The 20,793-nt window shown below is 41.6% G+C and overlaps 1 protein-coding gene across 1 annotated transcript; it reads right to left on the reverse strand.

Annotated features, from left to right (window-relative positions):
• Window positions 1-13,931: 13,931 nt before the first annotated feature.
• Window positions 13,932-20,793, reverse strand: mmp13.S (matrix metallopeptidase 13 S homeolog). The gene is given in 5 exon segments (NM_001086405.1): window positions 13,932-14,889; window positions 16,275-16,400; window positions 17,871-18,019; window positions 19,166-19,386; window positions 20,665-20,793. Coding segments are annotated over 5 exon segments (777 nt in total). The 5' UTR covers window positions 20,773-20,793; the 3' UTR covers window positions 13,932-14,716.

The following is a 20,793-nucleotide window of genomic DNA, read 5'->3' on the forward strand; positions in this document are numbered from 1 at the left end:
TCCAGCGGAGACCACTGCCATGAAGCAGTATATCCAAGAAAATCTCCAGCGGGGGTTTATTCGCCCTTCTACTTCTCCTGCCGGGGCTGGATTCTTCTTCGTGGAAAAGAAGGATGGAGGCCTACGTCCTTGCATCGACTACCGGGGTCTTAATAAAATTACCGTTAAGAACCGGTATCCCTTGCCCTTGATTGCCGAACTCTTTGACCAACTGAAGGGGGCTAAAATCTTCACTAAGTTGGATCTCCGTGGGGCATATAACCTTATCCGCATCCGGGAGGGTGACGAATGGAAGACAGCATTTAACACTCGGGATGGGCACTATGAGTACCTTGTAATGCCCTTTGGTCTCTGCAATGCCCCCGCTGTCTTTCAAGAATTTGTGAACGACATTTTCCGGGACCTCTTGGGAAAGTCTGTGGTTGTATACCTGGATGACATCCTAATTTTCTCGAAAGACCTCGAATCTCACCGCTCCCAGGAGAAAGAAGTACTCTCTCGTTTGAGGAAGAACTCTCTCTTCGCCAAGTTGGAGAAATGTGTCTTTGAAGTGTCTAAGATTCCTTTTTTGGGTTATATCATCTCCCCAGAAGGTTTCGAGATGGATCCCGTTAAGGTGTCAGCAATCCAAGAATGGCCCCTTCCCTTGAGCACCAAGGCTATACAAAGGTTCATCGGATTTGCCAACTACTACCGGCAATTCATCAGGGGGTTCTCTTCCCGCATTGCACCTATCCTTACTCTCATCCGAAAAGGGGGCAATCCCAGGTCCTGGCCTCCAATTGCCGTAGAAGCCTTTCAGTCCCTAAAAGACTCATTTTCTTCTGCCCCAGTCCTCCGTCATCCGGATCCTAAGTTGCCCTTTTGCATTGAGGTGGATGCATCTGAGGTAGGTGCAGGGGCTATCCTATCCCAGAGACATTCTACTGATGGGAAATTGCACCCCTGTGCCTTTTTCTCCAGAAAGTTTTCTCCTGCAGAACAGAATTACGATGTAGGAAATCGAGAACTCCTGGCTGTCAAACTTGCTCTCGAAGAGTGGCGTCACCTCCTAGAGGGTTCTTCAATTCCGGTCACAATTTACACTGATCATAAGAACTTAGAGTTCATACATTCTCTCAAGAGACTGAATCCTCGTCAGGCCAGGTGGGCTCTGTTCTTCTCCCGCTTCAACTTTGTCTTGACCTTTCGTCCTGGCTCCAAAAATCGGAAAGCCGACGCTCTGTCTCGAAGTTTCACTCCGGTGGATCGTACTCCTGAAAGACAAGAGCCTATTATTCCTCCTGTCAAGATCATCGCTTCACTGTACCCTCAGTTTGCTGATCAAATCCTGGCTGGTCAATCTTCTGCCCCTCCTGATACCCCCATCGGATTGGCTTTTGTACCTCCTGAGCTTCGTCTGTCTATTCTGCAACAGACTCATAGTTCCAAACAAGCGGGACATCCTGGTCCTGTTAAAACTCTTGAACTCTTACGGCGTCTTGTCTGGTGGCCGACAATCCGTAAAGATGTCAAAGACTTTGTTTCTGCCTGTACCGTTTGTGCCACTTCCAAGTCCAGTCATTCTCGCCCCAGTGGGTTACTACAACCATTGCCGGTTCCCTCTCGTCCTTGGACGCACTTGGCTATGGACTTCATTGTTGAACTTCCTCCCTCCAGTGGGAACACTGTGATCTGGGTTGTCATTGACCGCTTTAGCAAGATGGCCCACTTCATCCCTCTACGGAAGCTTCCATCTGCAGTGGAGTTGTCACAGTTGTTCATCCAGTTCATTTTTCGCCTGCATGGCTTCCCGGCCGAGATCGTTTCTGACAGAGGGTCCCAATTCACTGCAAAGTTCTGGCGTTCCCTGTGCAAAGATCTGGGTATTAATCTTCATTTCTCCTCAGCTTATCATCCCCAGACGAATGGAGCGGCTGAGCGAGTGAACCAAGCCTTGGAACAGTTTTTGAGAAACCACGTTTCCCTTTGTCAAGATGATTGGTCTGATCTCCTCCCGTGGGCGGAATTTGCTCATAACAATGCCTGCCACACTTCCACTGGAAGGTCCCCATTTATGTCGGTGTATGGTCAACATCCTCAAGCCTTCCCACAAGACTTTGTGTTGTCCAATGTTCCGGCCGCTGATGACCATGCAGCCCACATGTCTGCTATTTGGGCCGCAACCAAGTCCAACCTGGAGAAGAGTACTCTGGTTCATAAGACGTTTGCAGATCGTAGACGTAGACCCTCTCCTCCCTACAAGGTCGGTGATAAAGTCTGGTTGTCTTCCAGGAACATTCGGTTGAAGGTACCATCTCCTAAGTTGGGTCCGAGGTTCGTGGGTCCTTTCTCAATCTTGGAGGTGATCAATCCCGTGGCTGTCAGACTTCAGCTTCCTCCTGAGATGCGAATTCCCAACGTGTTTCATGTTTCCTTGGTGAAGCCCGCTACCTCCAATCGCTTTTCTGTTGTCCAGCCTCCTCCTCCTGCTATCTCTGTGGATGGTCAACAAGAATATGAAGTGGAGAAGATCCTTGACTCCAGAATCTCCAGGGGATCTCTTCAGTACCTCATCAAATGGAAAGGCTTTGGCCCTGAAGAAAGTTCCTGGGAGAGACGCTCTGATGTCCATGCTCCTCGTCTGGTGAGGGAGTTCCACTCCAAATTTCCCCAGAAACCAAGTCCTGGTGGTCCGGAGGCCCCCCGTGAGGGGGGGGTACTGTCGCGATCGCCGCCCGGAGCAGATCCAGGAGCTCCGGGCAGCGCGTCCTCTCCTGCCGGCGTCGCTCCCAAAATGGCGGCGCCCATGGCCGCCACGTGGGTAAGCGACGCCGGCGCGATGATGTCAGTGCGCCGACGTCGGCGCAAGGGCGTCAATGGCGCCAAATTCAAAATAAAAAGACGATCTAGACGCCAGAATGGCGCCCAAGTATAGGAAATCTTCCCCAAAGTATTTCCTGGGTTCCCTGTGTGCTATTTTTTGCTATCCTGTTCCTGATTATTATCTTTGACCCTTGCCTGGACTTTGGACTTTTGCCTTTATCTGCCTGCCCCTGAACTCTTGCCTGGATTCAGATTATTCTTCGATTAACCCTTTGGACACCGCGACCTTGTTCCCTCAAAAGGGCTTCCTCCTTGATCCTGACAACCTCCCTGGAGGGAGCTCCCGGCTCCCTGACAACAAACCAGTTTGAGGACTGCTCTTGTGTATTTACCTGCTACATGGGAGCGGCTGCTAAGTAAAGGAGAGGTACTTTTGGGAAAGGCAGCGCTACCTGAGGTATAAGAGCTCTTGGGAAGGGACCTTTCAATTGGACCGAACTGTGTGGTCATTAACCCCTTCCAGGGGATTGGGACTTTGATAATAAAAAGGACTGTGTTGGAGAGACAGACAGAGTGATACCTATAGTGAGTTAGGTAGGTCCCATGTGTCCCCAGTGCAGGAGTGTATTGTGTATTAGATTGCCCAAGTTCATTCACTACTGTTTTACATGAATTTATATTTATTTCATTTGCAAACTTGTGTGTTTAATTTTTCCTAGTGAAAATCCCCTGAGAGGTGCTCCTCAGTGTTCCCTAGTTGAAGGCACTGTGCTGTAAATCCCAGTTCGCAGTACTTTTCATACGCAAAAGGGACTCTGGCCCCTGGATTGCAAAGGGTAATTGCTATTAAAAGAGACAGTAACAAAATTAGGGTTATAGTTAATTCATGGGGGTTTGCTTATCTGTTCAGCATACCTCAGTGATTTAAAACACAAACCTTTTAACTTAGACCAGTGAGCCTCTTCTCAAAAAAAAAAAAAAATGCACCAGCACTGGGCACCATTTCTATGGCATTTTTTCCTTCTCTTTCAGCTGACAGAATTAATAAAATGGCAGCACTCCTTGGCCAGCTACTCTCAGGGAAGAGACCTGCACATGTCTGTAGACACCCGCAGACAACCCATATTTGCTTACCCTAAGCCTGACCCAAACCTGCTTTCCCCATCTCCATTCAGTTCCACCCAACCCACTCCTATAGAAAGTGCTGCACCGACCGAAAGTGACATCACACAAACCAGAGGTGATGTCAAACTGATTGATTAATATATTGTAAAAAGTAGAGCTTCATCTGTTTCAGCTACCAAGCAGAGTGTCCAACTTGGTACCTTTATTTAGCCTTAGATATTCAACGTTTCCAGCACTGAGCACAGGAGCTCCTCAAGGATGTGTTCTCAGCCGTTGTTGTAAACATTGCTGACACATGACTGTATAGCTAGACACAGCTCAAACCACATCATCAAGTTCGCCGATGGCACAACTGTGGTGGGGCTCATCAGCCACAACGACTAGTTGGCATATAGATATGAGGTTCAGCAGCTGGCGGTGTGGTGCAGTGAGAACAACCTGTCACTGAATGTGGATAAAACAAAAGATGACCTCACCTGGACCACCAACACCGCCTCCATCACCAAAAAGGCTCAGCAGCGTCTTCACTTCCTAAGACGACTGAAATGGGCCAGCCTTCCGCCTCCCACCCTCACAGTGTTCTACAGGGGCACCATAGAGAATGTCCTGACGAGCTGCATCTCCATCTGGTACAGTAGTGCCAGCGCTACTGACCGGAAAAGTCTATAGCGGACTGTCAGAGCAGCTGGCAACATCATTGGAGTGGCTCTTCCACCACTGCAGGACATCTTCCACAAGCGCTGTGCAAGAAAGGCCTCCTGCATTGCACTGGATTCCACACACCCCTCACACAGACTGTTCACGCTGCTCCCATCCGGCAGACACTTTCGCAGCATTAAAGCCCGAACAACCAGGCTGCGCGAAAGCTTTTTTCCACAAGCTATCAGACTCCTCAACTCACTGCCTGTCCTCCCACTACATTCCAGACACACCTGAACTATGAACTTAACTTTGTGAACTGTTAATTTATTTGCACAATTCTAAAGGTTTACACATGTATATATCCAATTTCTGCCAATATATTGCACATTTCATGTTTATATAGTGAATAAAGTACCCCCTCTTGTAAAATATAAGGATATTATAAGTTACCGAGGAGTTTCATGACCATATAAAAACACGAGGCCGAAGGTAACTTCTAATATCCTCATATTTTGCAACTGGGGGTACTTTATTTATTATAATACACAAATATTAGTGAGTCATGTGACATAAATGACATCAGAACTCACCGTTTATAACTGATGACATCAGAACTCACCGTTTATAAGGATATAATTTACAGGATATTCATGGCTTTTGTGTATTATATATTTATTGTGTATTTTTAAGTGCCTTTTTGTGATATGTACTAGCTGGAGCCACGTCGTCTCGTCTCACTGTGTATTCGTATACTGCTGAGATGACAATAAAGTTTACTTTGACTTGACTTTTGATATTTTGTTTTAATGACCCTGCCTGGGAACTAAGGGGTAATTATGCTATAATATGCTATTATTACAATGCTTAAGGGAAACTCAGGGCTTCTTTCCCTGCGTTGAAGACACTGTATAATTGTTGTTAAATAAACTTCAGAACACAACAACAAGGAGCTGACCACAACAACAAGGAGCTGCAATCATAGATTACCTAATATGTGGTAAGTTTACACAAGTTATTGTTTTCTTTTTAGCGACTAAATATTTGTAGTTCTCTATGTGTTAATCACATCATTGTAGGAATAAGTGTTCCACTAGTAGTGTTAGCAGGGCCGGTCTTACCAACTGCGGGGCCCAATTGGGGCAACTTTGGGGGGGCCCCAGATTTAAAGAGCTAGTAACATTTTCTATTAGACTTGGGGCAAATTTACTTATGGTCGAATATCGAGGGTTAATCAACCCTCGATATTCGACTGTCGAAGTTAAATCCTTCGACTTCGAATATCGAAGTTGAAGGAATTAGCGCTATTCATTCGATCGAAATCCTTCGAATCATTTTAATCCATCGATCGAACGATTTTTGTTCGACCAAAAAAAGATAGGCTAACATTGACTTCGGTAGCTTTTAGGTGGCGAACTAGGGGGTCGAAGTTTTTTTTAAAGAGACAGTACTTCGACTATCTAATGGTCAAATAGTCGAACAATTTTTACTTCGAATCGTTCGATTCTAATTTGTAGTCGGTCGAAGTAGCCAATTCTATGGTCGAAGTAGCCAAAAAAAATACTTCGAAATTCGAAGTATTTTTTATTCTATTCCTTCACTCGAACTAAGTAAATGGGCCCCTCAATGTATGATGATCCAAATTACAGAAACATCTGTTATCTGTAAAACCGCAGGCCCCGAGCCTTCTGGATAGTTTAAATTCTCTGTATTTTACATAAAGGAAAGTAGGGATAACAGGTATAGTGGGGAGAGATGGTGCCTATAGTAGCAGTGGATAATAGTCTCTGGGAAGGGAGTGTGACTGTGGGATAGCAGGTATAGTAGGGAGAGATGGTGCCTATAGTAACAGTGGATAATAGTCTCTGGGAAGGGAGTGTGACTGTGGGATAGCAGGTATAGTAGGGAGAGATGTGTCTATAGTAACAGTGGATAATAGTCTCTGGGAAGGGAGTGTGACTGTGGGATAGCAGGTATAGTAGGGAGAGATGGAGCCTATAGTAACAGTGGATAATAGTCTCTGGGAAGGGAGTGTGACTGTGGGATAGCAGGTATAGTAGGGAGAGATGGTGCCTATAGTAACAGTGGATAATAATCTCTGGGAAGGGAGTGTGACTGTGGGATAGCAGGTATAGTAGGGAGAGATGGTGCCTATAGTAACAGTGGATAATAGTCTCTGGGAAGGGAGTGTGACTGTGGGATAGCAGGTATAGTAGGGAGAGATGGAGCCTATAGTAACAGTGGATAATAGTCTCTGGGAAGGGAGTGTGACTGTGGGATAGCAGGTATAGTAGGGAGAGATGTGTCTATAGTAACAGTGGATAATAGTCTCTGGGAAGGGAGTGTGACTGTGGGATCCTACTACTTTTCTTTCACTTTTATTTTCTCATACATCTATGTCTTGCACCTCTGCTGTCTTTTTTTCTTGCAGCATTTCTTTACTTCATACATATTGCTTTACCTCCTCCTGTTCTTCAGCTAGCAGCGCACCTCTTTTCTTTGTATCTCTCACTTTCCCGTCACAGAGGGTTTTTACTATAAAGCTGAACCTGTTCTTCTCTCCTTTTGCATTTATCTTGTTTAAACAATTTAATCCAGCCATGAAATATACCTCTATCCTTTTCTGCCATAATTGTCCATGGAAACAAAAATCCTTTTACATAGCAGCCAGTAATGCTTCCTAATTTGAATACACATTATGTATAAATGGATTGTTAATTGTGTACTGACAGATGTGTATTAGTGATTGTATTTGCCCATGGAAACAAAAATCTTTTCACATAGTAGCAATGTGATTTCTCCTGCCTCAGCTCTGTGGAAAAGCTCTTGCCTTACTTAGCTCCCTGAAACTTCTTTAAACCGCAGCTGGTAAGAGTGCACACTTTTTCTAATACAGTGCATGTGGGAGACAAGAACTGAAGGAGCTCATGCAGGCCATTCCTCCCACATACTGTGCACTCATACCGGTTGCTGTTTAAAGCAGTTAAATATTAGACTGAACTGCGGCAGCAGAAGATAGCATTGTTGCTCTGTGCGAAGAGATTTACGTTTTCAGTGGCAAGGTTAGGGCAAAAGTTCTCCTCACGGCCCTCCACCTTCTCTGAAGTTGCAAAAAACGTTCCGGAATTCTGAATAATTGCAGCGCCAACAGGATAGAAATAGTGGGGAAAAAAAGAAGTGGTGGGGCCTCAATTCCAGAACTGATAAGGTGTACAGATGATGTACTGTCGGGCCCGGGCAGGCAGAGAAACAAGATTACAGGCTCTGTTACTGCAGTCTGTGTGGTGCATGGCGAGTGTAGCAGGATATTTGCCTGGTACAAGTCACGTCGCGTCACGATGATCCAGTCTGGCCCAAACCGTCCAATCCCAGTGTGCGCAGCAGGCTACACAGGCAGGATTTATATCTGCTCGGGCCAGTCCATGTTGAAAAATAAATGGGGGTGTTGTTTCACGTTCGCTCAAGGAGGCTTTCTTCCAGCCTGGGTGCGGGGCCCCCATTGGCGCGGGGCCCAATTGCGCCCAATTGGCCCAATCGGCCTAAAACCGGCCCTGAGTGTTAGAAAGTATAAAACATCACCATAAAATATTACGTTTTCAGCTGAAATATCAAATTAAAATGCAAAGACAAATATTATTTATCCCTAAAATAATATAATATATGAAAAAACTAGCTCCTATATGATCCATTATACATGATACATTTATGAATATTGTAACTGATAATTCTTGTTCCTTGTAGATACAGATTTAACGCAACTTGCATTTTTAAATACAGTAACGTACAAAGAGGTGGCTGTTGTGAATCCACCTTTATTCAATGTCCATTGTGAGGTATTAAGCAGACTCCCTTCTCCACTGTGGGTTGAAAGGTTAGAGAGTTATAAGATGGCCCTGAATGCCCCTACTTTTCTATTGCATAGTAGAATATAATACTCTACTAGATGCATTTCATATTTAAGTCTTAATTGGTCTTAGTTGGCATTCTTATATCCACCATTTAAACAAAATGCCAATTTACTGGGGTGTGTTTTGCGAATTTTTCACCCGTTTCATGATTTTTGAAATTTCGCCCATCAGTATTAGGCACCCTCCATGAATCTATGAATCTAATTGCTAACACAACCCCATCTTTTCCTATAGCCACAATGTTTCCTTGCCCTGAGCTCACCTCATGTACAATATGAAAACCTGACAAAAAAGACTATACTCTGTGTAGGGGACTGATAAATGTATTCCCCATTTATATTGTATTCCCCATTTATATTCCATTCCCCTAAATGTTGGTCACTTCGGGGAATGCAGCTGAGGCTCCACTGAGGAGTGTTGAGTGGAGTGAGTGATCCTGAGTTAAGTTGAGTGATCCTGGGTACTAATTGCCCAGAAGTAAGGACTTAGGTGGAAATGTAATAAAATTCGCAAAGACCAATACTTTGTGAATAAAAATGTGCCTGTCGCAATGGAATATTCTTCGCTAGGCTTTTATGGCCTTGCGAATCTTAATTGAGCATTATAAACCTTTACCCCCTGCTCTGGAGTTTTGTTAAATATTTTGTTGTAAAAAATGGTTCGCACATTTTTATTATATACACTGCAAACTTTGCAAGGAACTTGTTGAGGTCTTTAATCAGTCAAAGGTGTTTGAGCTAACGAAACATATTACATTCCCCCATAAGAGTTCACTCCTTTTAGAGAAAAGGCTGAGTGTACCTTCGTAGACGCTGTGTATGTTATCGTCCCTTCAGGGATCTATACTGACCTTTGATAATTGTTGAGTATATGCCTAGCCACTGTTATCATACATTCCTGCTTATCTCTCATTGAAATCCCATGTGGATCATGTTCATTAATAAATAAGTTCTTTGGTTAAGTTGAAAGAATCACTGGTGCCCAATTATTGTGCACAAGTTACAGTTGCACAACACCCTGCCTCAACACCGTTAACGGAGAAGGAATGGCTTGGTGCACTTGGGGGGTGCCAAATTTTAGGCACCCCTCAAGTGATCGTATTGACTTACCCGAAACCCCGGTCCTATCAGCAGAAAACTACACCGGATCATTTTATATCTGTATTTACTGTAACAGAGCAGCGCACGGAAACACTTGGGATATAGATACGGTTGTGATGCTCTACTGACAAGTACCCAAGTATCCAACATCAGTGATAAGATTTCCTGGATTGTAGCCCCTGTCCAGTGAGGTCCTTTTTGTTGTCCTTATTTACAATAATATTTACACATTACATGTAGACCTCTGCTGCAAACTACAATATATAAGGAGAGATATTTGATGTCAAAATAAACCTCTTGGACTCACAGGTTCAACACCCTTGATCTAATGCACCAAAATATGCCAGTAACCTGGTGTAATGCCCCGTCTACAACTGATAGCAAATATCGAACGGTGCAGCTAAAGTCAAATGCACTTCTACCAATAAACATGACTTATTATTTATAATGAACATATTCATGGAGCAAAATAATTGGAAAGCAAACATTGATTGCAGACAAGACATCTGGGGTCTGAATCAGAATGAATGGGGATAGAACTTTTATGCACAATGGCAGATATGCAGAGAGGATATTTCTCCTTCCGAACAATATTATGGAACTCTATTAATAAGAAGATGTTTTAGTCCTTACATGAGATACAGTTACAACATTCTTGGTTTGTGTTTGCAGAATGATCAGTTCCTCTTGTTGCCAAATCCAAATTTCCTCATAAAAGTAAGATAAATGTACCAATCTCCTGAGCTATTTCTCAGCATCCAGTCTGACTTTCACAATGTTAACCACATCAAAACAACAGTGTCATGTTTATAAGCATTTGGACCACAGGAAAAAAACAAAAATGAGGTACAAACACTTTTTTAAAGGGCGCAAGGTAGAACAGGGTGATGAAAATCAAAAGGTTTGTATGTGAAGGTGGCCATACACTATAGGATCTGCTCGTTTGGCAAGGTCACCAAACAAACGGATCTTTCCCCAGATATGGCCACCAAAGGCAGGGTCATATCAGGCTAATCCGATTGTTTTGGGCCTAGAGCAAAATGATTGGATTACAACAATGCGGATAGGCACCAACGGGACTAGGACCGAATTAACTGGCTGATGCTGGCACCTAATTAAGGCAAGTAGAAAGAATCCCAAGGCACACAGGATAATTGCAAGCAAGCTGCCTTGCGTGTTTATTGCGAAGTGCAATGTTTTGGGGTCACGCCCCTTTCTCAAACACTTCGCAATAAACCCGCAAGGCAGCTTGCTTGCAATTATCCTGTGTGCCTTGGGATTCTTTCTGCTGGACTGTTTGGGAGGCGGCCGATCCTCTACCTTCATGCACCAGGTGTCGTTACTCTAATTTACTAAGGGTGTGCGAGAGCTATAGTTGAACTACCTAATTAAGACAAGACATATATAAAAGTATTTTGAAGTGTGTCCACTAGGTGCAGAACTCATATATGTTGCAAGTATTTCTCCTGCCTAAATGAAAATGCATTATATGTTGGGGTGAAGTGTATTGTGCATACAATTGGTTCTGCAGGTAAGTCTTCTTCCTGCAAATATATTGGCCTGGATTCTTTAAATATAGGATGTTTGTGTACAAGGCTCCAGGAATAAAATGTACTTTTTAACTTATAGGCATGCTTTGGGAATATTTTTCAGTCTCCAGGAATGAAGACAAGAAAAGACTAGAAATATATTGTAGGTCAGGGCTGTCTAACTGGTGGCCCGTGGGCCGCATGCGTCATGGGACCCCCCCTTGTGTGGCCCCCCACTTACCTGCCATGTTTTCTTACCGTGTGTAAAATTTAAATGGCATCACTACAGAGTTTAACCGCCCCTGCATTGATTAAACCTCAAATTCAGACTAATCCTGTATTGTTCACACATGTAATCCCCTCTGCATTGTTCACACTTGTGACACCTCTATTGTTCACATCCTAAAGGCCGGTACTGTTCACACCTGAGACCCAGACTGAAACTGCCCACATTGTTCACCTGTTCACACTTTATATAAAATGCTAATGGGGCACCAGCACTGTGTCACTGTATGTAGAACATCTTAGAGCGATCCTGATGGGTTTCCCTGTCTCCTGCTCTGTTCTGCCTTCCCTGTGCTCCCTGCGTGTACCATACTCTGCCTGTGTGTGCCCTACTCTGCCTGTGTGTGCCCTACTCTGCCTGTGTGTGACATACTCTGCCTGTGTGTGCCCTGCTCTGCCTGTGTGTGCCCTACTCTGCCTGTGTGTGACATACTCTGCCTGTGTGTGCCCTGCTCTGCCTGTGTGTGCCCTACTCTGCCTGTGTGTGCCCCACTCTGCCTGTGTGTAACATACTCTGCCTGTGTGTGCCCTGCTCTGCCTGTGGAACATAAGCCTGGTATTTGTTCTGGAGGTTTGTTAGCATTTGAAAATAAATTATTGGTCGGGGCCCCTAAGGTGTTTAATCATGTGATGGGGGTGCTTTGTTATCCAAGGGGAGGAGGAGACATATGGCTTTAAGGGTGTGTCTTAATATGACAACTTTTTTCACATATGAGTAAAAAGTGATATTCCTGCAGTGAGCACCAACCATTTGGTTTTTTGGTGTGCTACCACAAAAAATGTGGATATGGTCTTGTGGTAACATGGGTGGGATTTAAAGTGGGTGTGGTTTAAAAACAGGGAGTGGTCAACACTGGCTTCCATTATACGCCCTCCTCCATGTAGGCCAGAAAAACTTCGGCTCTCAATAACACAGAAGTCGGACAGCACTGCTGTAGTACATTTGAGGACTGAATAAGTGTTAAGGCTAAAGCCCATTCCAGGCAGAACCCTACTCCTTTTTTTTTTTAAACTTAGGTTCTCTTCCCTTGTTTCCACAGGTTTCCTTTCTCTTTAAATGTAGCCATACACGCTACAATTACGATCTTTCCTGGAAGAGATCTTTCCAGGAAAGATTGTTAGTTTCAATACACACGTGTAGAGCTGAATCAATAGATATACATGTAAAAACAATAGAATTCTACCTGTATCTAACGAATCAGCACTAACACAGTGGTCGAAGGCACTCAATCAAAATTTTCCACCTGGGCCGATCAATGAGCCAACCAATATCCAAGCCTTCTGCCGATATCGGTCGACTCATTTCCCACAATTCACGCAGCGCATATTGTGCGAAAATTTGTTTCATATGATAATATCAGTGCATGTTACATATTACTTCATTGTCAGTTATACATTCTGTATAATATGTCATTGTATTAATCTTCTTATTCTGCATAATATTTGTTGATTTTTATGGTTTATTGTGAAAACCAAATAAAATATTTCAAATCAAAAAAAAATAAATATCAGTGCATGTATGGCCACCGTAACTGTTGTCATTTGTGTTATATCATGAAACCAAAATAAAGAACTGAAAAAAGAACAGATTGATGATAAACCATTATTGTTCGGAAATAAGGTGAGGATAGTGGAAGGTTGTACAGGTATGGGATCCCTTATCGGGAAACCCGTTATCCAGAAAGCTCCGAAGTATGGAAAGTCCATCTCCCATAGATTCTAATTTATCCAAATAATGTGCATTATACTTATATAGTAAGTTAGGTTGAAAAAAGACACACGTCCATCAAGTTCAACCTTTTAACTTTTTTTAACCTGCCTATCTGCTAGCAAAAATGTCTGCTTGATCTAAACTAAGATATAATTAATCCTTATTTTAAGAAGAACCTCTTGGGTTTATGATTTTTTAGTCTAGTCTAAAAGGAAAATAACCCTGTCTTCATATTAAATCATTTATTTCCTTTATTTAGTCAAGCTTCTGCCTGTAGTTCTACAGTCTAATTTTTGGGGGTTTGAAGACCAAAATGACACAGAGGGGGTCATTTATAAAGTTCGGGCAGCGCATATTTTTCGCAAATGGTTGTATTGCGCATGTTTTTTGCTGAGCGCTAATATATTGCACTGCTCTGCCCGTCTTTCCGTTTTTTGCGAATTCGCAGTGTGAATAAATTTTTGCAAATGGCGCGCAAATGAGACGGGAGTTGTTGCGTGCGAAAATAGCGTTGACAGTAACTTAAATTCGCAATTTGCAAAACTGTTTTGCGAATATTTTTTCCGCCACCAAAGTTGTGGCGTAATTGAGTTGCAGAGTGTGCGCATAAAGATTCGCAATTTGCGAATTGTGACATATTTATAAAGCCCCTATAGACATTCGCATTGTGAACAAAAAATTCGCAATTCTGTATGCACCCTCTTATTCAGCTTTATAAATATAACCATGCGCAGGGCAAATATATTCACTTTGCGAACCAATCTGCCCTGCGCGAAGTTTATAAATGACCCCCATTGTGTTTGAGATGTACATTTATAAAGACAAAGAATTACACAGCGATACAAATGTCTTTATTATGTATTGTGCATCATTCATTCCTGCATAGTATAAACGTGATTGGTACACAACCTACTGGAGCTTTTTCATATTGCATGCTACTGTAATTATGCAGCAATTTTGGCTGATGGATGGGACTTATTCTCAGCCACCATTTCTAAAGACAAACTGTCTATCCCTTCCAGGTATTCATAGCTACATTCACAATGAGATGTTGCTCACAGGTCCTGTAGAACTCTCCAGACAATGCTATAGGCGCACACAAAATAAAGGTGTTTTTTTTTGTCCTGCAAAATAATATTGTTCTGGGGTTTTGGCAGCTGTGTGAGAAGAAGACATTGATCTGGTTTCAGACAAATCATGGATGAACCAATGCTAGAGAGCCAGGTTGGGAAACAATGTGCATCCTCAAAGAGAAATAAGCTGTTACTCTAGCAATATTGCCAAGATGGCAACTCATTTTTGCATTTCTTTAGTATTTCCTAAGTATCTTTCTACTCATATATCCTCTCCAGCCCTCAGGGTTCTAGGAAAATACTTTAGTTATCTACAGCTCATTTCACTTATGCTTTCATAATAATACTGCACCTCAGTGCTAAGGTTCTGCTTGCGGGTATATTAAGGGAAACATTACCATATGTAACAAATGCTTAGGGTTGGCTGATTATATTTTCCTGTGATATAGCAATACAATGACCATCATGCTAAAGCCCTGAACATGTGTCTATGTTTATCTGACACATTCACATAAAAGACCCAACTAGTGTAGAACTGCTACTATTTTCTCCCATATATTGACTGTATTCCATTGACGTCATCTTGCGGCAAGCGGAAGTTTCTGGTGTTCACATAACGATAGTTTGGAAACATCAAAGCTCGTGCATCTCTGGAGTGGTCTAATCCCAGTGAGTGGCCAAATTCATGGGCAGCAACAAGGAACAGATTGAAACCTGCAACAAGAAAGGTTTTTTAGACTTTGTATATATATGTAGATAATGACAAAATGCAGTGTATTGTAGAAATTATGTTGTAACGGTCAGATTAGGAAATAAAATATTAATTTAATGGGGAATTTCCTCCTAAAAGTAAGCTTATTCTGTATGCTATGCTAGTTTATAGCTTTTTCCAGAAACCAAAGTTCTTCTTCACTCATGCAGCCTGGAGCCTATTGTCTAATTATCTATCCTATAGCTTCTCTATAACGCTATACCATATACCTACAGTATAGTGATGTGTGGCCAACCCAAAGCCCGCGAGACCCGCGGAGCGTGGGTTCGTTCCGACTTCCACATAATGTCCTGGGGTGGTTCGGGCTGAACTTTAGCCTCCTTCTGCCCCATTTCCTCCTCTGCACGCAACTTTTTAAATACTCACGCAGGCCTCGCCCTGCCCTTTTTGTGATTTCATGGGCATGGGTATATAAAGAAGGGACTGCATCAGATTAGGGTTGGGTGAGGGTCAAGTTCAGCACATCACTACTTCAGTATATAAAGGTTCTGGAAGTCTACAGTAATATTGCTCATTGCGATATAGAACAACTGTGCAGCCATGACCTTAACCATATACAGATACCTCCATCAAGGTCACTTCAATTGTGTTAGAGATTTGGAATAGTGTTTTAATGTTGGGGGTTACGCTGCCTCACTTGGAACTCTTTGAAGCATTATCTCAGGAAGGAGATTAACACCACCAAGGAGACTATTTACATAAAATGTATTTTGCACATGCCCACATCAACCTAGTGGATTACTCCTCGGAGGGCCTAAAGAAGCACCAACTGGTGGAAAATCTGTCCAGTACATGTACCATTTTTTCCCTTTGTCATATGCCTACAAATTTATGGTACTTATCTTTAGTACCCTCCCTAACCATGACAGAGGTACCTTATACATAGTGCTTAATACAACATATACCAGGCCTGAAGTATAGATGCCCCATCTCAGAAATGATTGCTGCCTCTAGAGCTAAAATCACTCTTTGCTTAGCCTGATATTGTGACTCATTTCTTAATGAATTTCCTTGAATTCCTACAGGACCACCATCACAAAAAGCACTTCAGTACTAGTTCAACATTTGGGACCCACTTCATCATAAAGAATTATTGTCAATATAGTTTTTCAAGATCCAAGTAATGATAACTGTAACTCTTGTAGCCTCTTATAGCTGCCCTGGTATAATACAAACCTGCTTGCACATCCCATTAATGGCCTAATGTTGTATTTAATATTGTCATCATGTGCAAGAAGTGAGAAGTGATCTACAGTATATTTCATAAAGGAAATCAGCAACAAAATCTGTAAGCAAATAATCACACAAATAAACAAAAGCAGATTACCTGCACTAGAACTTGTCCATCTTTCATCTTCGTCAAAATGGGCATCACCTCCTATGCCATTACCTGGAGCATAGGCATGAGCTAAAACTCCATTAGGGCCATCAAATGGGATACCATCTCCATGAGCTAAACACAATAAAATTAGATAAGTATTTAGAATGGTCCATGATTTTGAGATGTTGTACTGTGTTAGCCATTGAAAAAATGCAGAAAATGTAAAGTTTGGTGATACCTTTTATTGGCTAACTGAATAAGTATTGCAATTGTAACAATTGCAAGCTTTCAGAGCACACAGGCCCCTTCTTCAGGCAAAATAAATTTTGCCTGAAGAATGGTCAATGTCACTTTGAATTAAGCCTATACAAGAACAAGTTCAGGAACATGAACATTTTACACCAAAAACCTGTTTTTCTCAAATTCTGAGGCCGCTTTGCAAATCTTTTGAGGCCAGAGGGAACTCATTGCTCCGTGCAGAGAGGTAACTCCTGCTCCTTCATTCAAGATACTTATTCTACTTGTTTAATACTACTTTGTGTGCAGAAGTGCATTGTGGTAATTTCCCAAGGCAACAATGAACAGACTTTTCATGTCCTGGATTTAAAAAACAAGAAGAAAATTACCAGCACTCACGGTCTTAATTTGCAGGAAAACCTTGCTTGATTTCAGTGCGGTGATGCAACGTTTCGGGGCCACGCCCCTTTATCAAGCATACGGATCCCATGTTACACATATATAGGGTGATCAATTTAAAATTTCAACATACAAGATTGTAAATATATAAATACAATGTTAGTGTAAGCAGTAATTCATCCACCGCCTTCCGGGTATATTAAAAATGTAAATAGAATTTTTTAATTAATAAAGTGCAGTTCTTTGATTCAAGTCCAATGTTCATTAAGCAGGAAAAACAGTGATTGCATAATCCAAAAATCTTGTAGTGAGTCCAATTTATCTTAATTTAGCACAATTGTAACCATAAAAACATTATTATAACAAAGTAGATAACTCACCCTGGATAGTAACCATAAAGACATTATTATAACAAAGTAGATAACTCACCCTAGATAGGGTGAGTTATCTACTTTGTTATAATAATGTCTTTATGGTTACAATTGCTGCTAAATTGGACTTGAATCAATGAACTGCACTTTATTAATTAAAAAATTCTATTTACATTTTTAATATACCCGGAAGGGGGTGGATGAATTACTGCTTACACTAACATTGTATTTATATTTTTACAATTTTGTATGTTGAAATTTTAAATTGATCACCCTATATATACACCATGTGTAACATGGGATCCGTATGCTTGATAAAGGGGCGTGGCCCCGAAACGTTGCATCACTGCACTGAAATAAAGCAAGGTTTTCCTGCAAATTAAGACCGTGAGTGCTGGTAATTTTCTTCTTGTACATTGAATAGGAAGCTGCCGAAACTTCCATTACTAAGCACCAGGCGACTCTACAGGAGGTTGTTGTGGGTGTGCGTCCGCTCACACTAATTTGTCTGGATTTAAAAAAAACCCTTACACGGTATTTATAGGCATTTGTTTTCAGCATGATATGCTGTTCACTTGTAAAACATAAAACTTACAGCGTGCTCCAAACTGGATTAATATGTCTGCTCGTCTGGAGGAAACTCTTGTAAATTTTAGTGGCGTTACATCACTCCACACTTTAAATGCCATCCTTATTGCTTCATCTACCACTGGGCGGGGAAGATCAGGAGTGTAATTCACAATCCTATAAATAAAGAGAACACAATTAACAATACTTGACCAAATGATAGTAAGTAGCAAATGATATGATGCTCTCTCTGAGCTACTTCACTCGAGTGTATTCACTCATCACCCCAAAGACATCATCCAGGGGAACTTTATTATATTATATGAGAATGACTTGTCATCATTGAATATAAGTCATTTTGTTTTTGAAATCCTTTAACTCTTAAGGCTGGTCAATTGCATTCAACACAATGGAAATTTTAAGAACAACATTCTTTTCTATCTCAGAAAGCTTGTTTGCAGTTCACTTACAAGAAACCAATAGGGCACCAGGTACAGATTTGTGGGGAGACCACAAAGAACTTGGCCAGGCTGGCTTGATTTTAGGGACAGCTTTCTCCTGCAACTCATTCTCATTTGTTTGTTCCTACCAATACCCAGAAGAACTTGAGGCTGGACACAACAAAGATTTCCATTGTTTCAATCTCACATGCCCAGTCCCCTTGGTAGAAAGTATTGAATGAGTGTTTACTCATGTAAGTAGAGGAGAGGAGGTAGGGAGGCAGCTTGAAATGTAGCTCTGGCTGTGACTCTACATAGCAGAGATGACACTGTTGGTTTTCTCATATACTGTACAGGTATGGGACCCGTCCTCGGGACATAAATTGAATTGTTATACCTTAAATCTACTAGAAAATCATGTAAACATTAAATAAACCCAATAAGCTGGTTTTGCTTCCAATAAGGATTCATTATATCTTAGTTGGGATCAAGTACAAGCTACTGTTTTATTATTACAGAGAAAAAATAAATACTTTTTAAGAATTTGGATTATTTGGATAAAATGAAGTCTATGGGAGACGGCCGTTCTGTAATTTGGATCTTTCTTGACAATGGGTTTCCAGATAACGGATCCCATACTTAAATCAATGATATACTAAGTAGAATTCTGCAGGAAAGGCAGAAATGACTTATATGAATTATTCTAATAATGAACTTTTCCACTGTAGTTTTTGTAGGACTACATTTACCCAGCCACTCTGAATATTAATAGTAACCACACACAAAATCAAACTTTTCCACTGAAATGATTTTAAAGAGATTTTTTAAAGTTTTGCAGTGACTCAGCAGTGTATTGAGTTAGCACTGACTGTATAGAACGGACCTGTATGACAGTTGGGTTTTTGTCCATCTTGGTCTCCCAGGGAACTGTCTGAATTCCGCAACATCGGGCATTCCACATCGAGGGGTCTTCATCATTGTCATGGTATCTGAGTCCAACCTCCCTGTCACCGACATTCCAAAGAATTTTTGCATCTCTTTAATTTTTTCCACAAAGGTAATCTTTGATTTTGCTGTCATCAAGTAGTATTTGTCTAAGTAAGTCTGTTTATCAAAAAAAAAAAAAACCAGGAATGTTTAAAGTACAACGAGCAAAAAGCCACCAAATATTGAGATACTTTTATGGTAATTATTTTAAATGGTAATTATTTTATCATAGGGAGATCATAAATGGCAAAACAAAGACACATTGAGGAATGAGGCTCATTTATAAACACTGGGCAAATTTGCACCTGGGCAGTAACCTATAGCAACCAATCAGTGATTAGCTTTTTTCAGCCAGCTGCAGGTTGAACCCTGAAAGCAATCATCTGATTGGTTACCATGAATTACTGCCCAGTTGCAAATTTGCCCTGTGTTTAATAATAACCCCCAGGTTTTAATTGGAAGGTATAATAAGTTGTTCATTTTTACAGAGACCAGATTATGTCATTTTTACCAATGTATTTGGGACTAGTGCTGCTCCAGGGACTCCAGGCACCTATACAGCACTAGAAGCTGTCAAGTGTAAGGGAACTCTATAATGAATGGCTGCCATTGGCAGCCAGTAAGTACAGGACTCATCAATATCTTAATGCATCCAACAATTCATCAAATTAATACCAGTGGCATAACTAGATGATACTGGTCCCCACAGCAAATTAATTTTAGGGCTCCCAACATATCCAATGGCCTGTTATACCAATATATGTTGAAATTGCTCATTATTTAGGGCCCCCTGTACCTCCCGAGCCCCCCGTGCAGCCGCAGGGTCTGCTTCCTCTGTAGTTACACCTCTGCTTAATACTCTCTGTGGACACCTATGAGCAGTGTCCCAAAAAAATGTGAGTCCCTCCAAAAATAATAATAAACCAATGAATTAAAAAAATACAAAATATTTATTAGGACATATCGGACATGTTACGTGTCTGTTGTGGCACTTACACATAGGCTGACCACCTATGAGATGCCTATTGGAAGCAAACTATAGACCAAGTACAAAACCAGGGCCATTTGTCCATCTGTTGTTAAATGATACAGGGCAGCATATTTTGATCTTTTAGAACAGCAGTGGTGGCTTAAATAAAATGTACTCGACACAGACCCAGCTTTAAATAGTGTTTGCATAGTAAAGCACAAATAAGCATTTATATGCACTTGAGAAAAACATCAATTTAACCAGCATTCGACCAAGGCGCGACATTTAGTAAATCTGAAAATTGATGTCTTTTTTGAAATTCTCATTAGGGATTTTCACTGTAGAAGGCATACATTTAAAGTATTAAATACACTCCGAATGTAAATGATACTCTTTAACTTTCCCAATATAATGTATGAACTTACCTCTGCAAATGTGCGGTCCGACGGGCTGATGTTATTGTTGGTGGGAGACGCTGGCATAGCAAGGATACAGGACAGGGACAAGATAGCTAAGAAGACTACTTGTAGCATGGTGGCAAGTTAATAAGTCAG

The sequence above is a fragment of the Xenopus laevis genome, chromosome 2S (genome assembly GCF_017654675.1).
Source record: "Xenopus laevis strain J_2021 chromosome 2S, Xenopus_laevis_v10.1, whole genome shotgun sequence".
In the NCBI taxonomy this organism is placed as follows: domain Eukaryota; kingdom Metazoa; phylum Chordata; class Amphibia; order Anura; family Pipidae; genus Xenopus; species Xenopus laevis.